This window comes from Miscanthus floridulus, chromosome 16 (assembly GCF_019320115.1).
Source record: "Miscanthus floridulus cultivar M001 chromosome 16, ASM1932011v1, whole genome shotgun sequence".
In the NCBI taxonomy this organism is placed as follows: Eukaryota; Viridiplantae; Streptophyta; class Magnoliopsida; order Poales; family Poaceae; genus Miscanthus; species Miscanthus floridulus.
Genome location: NC_089595.1, coordinates 87,758,072 through 87,762,295, shown reverse-complemented (window position 1 = coordinate 87,762,295; position 4,224 = coordinate 87,758,072). Strand labels below are relative to the sequence as shown.

Genomic DNA, 4,224 nt, shown 5'->3' with positions numbered 1-4,224 from the left:
ACTAAAAATTTTCTTAAAAATGTTAGGTATGCCCGGGAATACTCGGGTACAACTGTTGGTCCGCCTATGGTTGCATCTTTACACATGTGCATGTACCAATCGAGAATGCCCACTTAGACGAGCCGTGCAACGACGACGCACATATATAAATTCATCAGAGTACTTCACGTACGTACTTTCGTCCGTATAGTACGTGTGTTTAACTGCTCGTACTGCGCACGCTATAGAATTTCTTTTTTTTTCAAAAATCACTGGCAAGACTTCTGCGAGACAAATCACAATCAGAATCTGCAGCGTGGGGTTCTTCTAATATTTAGCATTCAACATTAGTATGAGCTTTTTTCTACCAAATAACTTCTAGGTAGGATTCTCATGTGCTAGGCCGGACATTGATAGTGATATATAAAGGAGAGAGCTATAGATACTTTCTCTTGTTCTTCTTCTTCTTTTTGAAAGATAGATATAGATACTTCCGCATATGTACTGACGATAATAGTTAATCGATCGATTGAGCTCGCATAGCATATAGCACACCCGTCTCTTGTGTGTGTTGTATGAATGGCGATGAGATAATGCATCTGCAGTTCTGATGCACCCACCGCTTGCTGGTTGCTGCTGTGTATTTACGCCACGCCAAGACGAGAGCATGCATTAAGCTCCATAAAATCTCCGAGACAAAATCTTAATCCTTACCAGTACTGCCCCGTACAGACCACAACACACACACATGACACGCACCGAGACGCACGTCTTCTGCACTCACTCTGCAGACACCAGACACACACAGGTAGAGACTTAGGGACGACGCGGCCGGAATTATTACCTAGACCCGTTCCATTGGCACCCCGATGTCCAACATACACTGCACCTAGCTCGAGCTCAACTTCTCATCATATAGCTGGCCCATGGAAGAACGGGTCTACGCAATAATTCCTTTCTGATCAACTCCAACACACACACGGACACACAAGGAACACGTACCAACGTACGTAAAGGACACAACTGACGGCAGTCGCGCTCTTGGCCGGCGAGACGACGACAACGACGGCGCTAGATGTCCGTCAGCCTCGCTTGCCGCCCATGCCCTTGGGGCCGGCGTGACCGTGGCGCGGGTCGTTGGGGGCGTCGTTGAAGTCGAGGAGCACGGTGCTGTGGCACTTGGGGCACCGGGGGTCCGCCCGCGACAGCATCACATACATCATGCACTGGGGGCACCCCGCCAGGATCATCGGCGCGCCTGCTGCTCCCGCCTCGGGGCTCCCCTCCGACGACACGCACGAGCTCGGGGGAGAAGCGGTCGACGACGACGACGACGAGAGCCTCCTCGGCGAGCCCCCGCCGCCGACGCCGACGCCGTGATGGTGGGTCGTCGCCCCCGACGAGCCCCCGGCCGCGCCCCCGCGCGACGACCGCGACAGGCTCAGCCGCAGCTCCTGCAGCTTCGACCCGACCTGCTTGCCGTTGTTCCTGCTCATCTTCAGTGCCGCACACAACTGATCAGTACTAGCTTAGCTAGTTAGCTATCTCGTGTGTGTATGCAGTGTGGGGGTAGTGGGAGCTGGAGCTACTGGGAGGACGGAGGCCGCGCAGCCACTCTAGCTCGCGCGCATGTACTGGTGGTTCCTGGTGCTGCTGGATGGAACCAGGATACCTCGATGGTGTGCCTGCCTGGGTATTTGTGGTGCGGTGGTGCAACTCCCGTTTGCGTTATATAATGATGATGATGGTGATGGTGGCTTGTGTTGTGGAGGTTGTGCCGATGATGATGCTCGCTCGTTGTGGTGGAGGAGGTGATGGTTTTCTTTATTGCCATGCATGAACAGCAGCATTTAAATCCCTGTTGCTTCCCTCTAGCTCCACGCCCTGCTGCCACACGCTCTCTTCTGAATTCTGATGCCGGCTAACTAATAGCGCGCGCTCTCTCCCTCTCTCTCGTGTGGTTGGGGATTTAATGTATTACTAATTGGATTGAGAAATTGGATGGTGCGGGAGTTAAGGGTTTTCCAGATGAACATTGTGGTCCTGTTCGCTTTTCTTATAATCCGTCTTTTTCAGCTTCTTTTTTTAGTCAGAACAGTGTTTTTCTCTCACAACAAATCAGCCGGAACAGTATTTCGGCTTATTTTTTCAGCGAAGCGAACGAGACCTGTGGGTGAACTGAAGGGGAGTGGAGGGATGTATAGTGGCAGTATTTCTCTTTGGAAATAGTAACAACTGACTGAGTGAGAGTGAGGCCATCGAGGCCCGGCATAGGTACGGAGGATGCGTTAATGTGATGGGGGTACGTATCTTAATACTGGTGTCTGTGCAGTGAATAGTACTCAATACATGTCTGCGGCTATGGGCACTATTTTCTTTCCATTTTATTTATTATTACTAAATGAATCTACTCCTTTAAAAACTGTCATGTTAATCTTCATGGCTCCCCGATGGAACTTAGAAATTCTCATAAAATGAGTCAGAAACATCTCTAGACATGAATTCGGTAGACTGATACTAGATAGAGGTCAGACCTTTGTGTTTCACTCATCCTAGTCTCTTTGAATCATGTATGGTGACTTGGTGAGAAAGGGAACACTGTAAAGAAATTTGGGGAGCAAAGAGGTATTCTAATTAGGGATGAAAATGGTCAGGAAAAGGGCCTGGCTGTTTTCAAACTCATATTCTTACACAGAAACGGAAACAAAAATAGGAGCCGGTCGAAAAATGATATCGGGAAAAATAGGATATCGGAAACAGAACAAACTGATCAACAACTCATGGATAATGGTCGAGAGACAGTAACTCCAAGCGAGAGCACCGACTAACATGGCCACTTCAAATGGTCGGTATGAGCAACAGGTACAAATATAATGTCACAAACCAAAGCAAAAGATGGATCTGGTTCTTCCACCATGCCAAGATATCAAACTGGTGACTAAATCTCATAGGTGGATCTGCCATATATTTATCCAACTCATAATTCATTCTCATCTGTCCCTGATGACTGATATAAGTAACTTTCTAATTTATCATCATTATTATCCATTAACAGATCTGATGTTTCAATTTTAGAAGCAGAGGTTCAGCCGATCTACCCTTAGCCCTTGAGAAGAAGGTCTAGATGTAACATAAAACTGATATGATTCCTTAATTACATCTACTATATATTTCATCTACATGAGCCTAGTATGAAATATCATGTAACTTCTTCATATAGAATTCAATAAGCCTTTTCTTGTCAAGCAAAAGTACGGAGTTCAATTTCAAAAGAACAGATAACTATTGTCGAATAAATCTCAGTACCGCAATTTGCCCAGGTGACCGCATAACAACCTATACATATGTTGCAATGCAGAGCATGTTTGCTCGCGAATTCTTAAAATCGTCTGTTTTTCACTATAGGTAGTTTAAAAGACGTTTTGTTCGACATGGCACATGTTAGCTGTTCACCGTTCTACATGGTTTCACATTAGCCACAAGTGGGTAAATCAGACTAATTCATACTTTGCTTCTAGAGTAAATGAGACTACTAATATTTTTTTTAAAAATATCAAATATATTTCCCCTGGAAAAATTAAAACCCTAAAATCTTGTTTAATCTTAGAAACTTTGTTTTAGCTGTGAGCTCAAAAGATTTTGAAACCAGTATCGTTATTTTGCTAAAATCAGGCTATCTTATGGTGCCTAACTTGGAACTATTTAAGTCTTCTACTGACTCGTTTTGAAGTTTATTCGTTGGTAGATAAGTTATCTTTTATATTTAGTCTACGACTCTTAGTAGACCATGATTTTTCTACGATTGAATTGGATTTTCTATGTTTTTTCTAATATAAAATTACATTCTAGGATTTTTTATTACATATTTTTTAAAAAGTATTTAGATATTTTTAAAAATATTTATAGCCTGATAATTTACCTCAAAATATTTGCCGCCTCTTAGGTAAACATGATGCTAGAATAAAACCACCTTATAAAACCACTTAGATGCAAAAATAAATGATTTTAATAATTGAAAGTGGAAATCCGATTTTATAAATTAGAGGAAAGTTAAGACTTAAGAGGGTCAAAAGGATTTTTTTTCCAAGTCCAATATGAACGTGGGCTTGTTGGATTATTTTATCATTTCATGATAGCCTAGGTAGCGGATATGGTCCTAAAGACCTGGGTAAAGGATGGGCCTAACCGGATGTGTGGCTCTTGGTGCAGATCCTGCGCGCGCTCCCCGTGATTCATGGCTTCTTG

General features: G+C 44.2%; 1 protein-coding gene across 1 annotated transcript; it reads right to left on the bottom strand.

The window, feature by feature from the left end:
• Positions 1-673: 673 nt before the first annotated feature.
• On the bottom strand, positions 674-1,751 carry LOC136514304 (protein GL2-INTERACTING REPRESSOR 1-like). The gene has a single exon (XM_066508288.1). The coding sequence runs from the start codon at positions 1,473-1,475 to the stop codon at positions 1,062-1,064; it is 414 nt and encodes a 137-aa protein (XP_066364385.1). The 5' UTR covers positions 1,476-1,751; the 3' UTR covers positions 674-1,061.
• Between the last annotated feature and the right edge of the window lie 2,473 nt (positions 1,752-4,224).

Bases quoted from the DNA above. Each gene is read 5' to 3' on its own strand.
- LOC136514304 (XM_066508288.1), bottom strand. From the start codon at position 1,475: ATGAGCAGGAACAACGGCAAGCAGGTCGGGTCGAAGCTGCAGGAGCTG.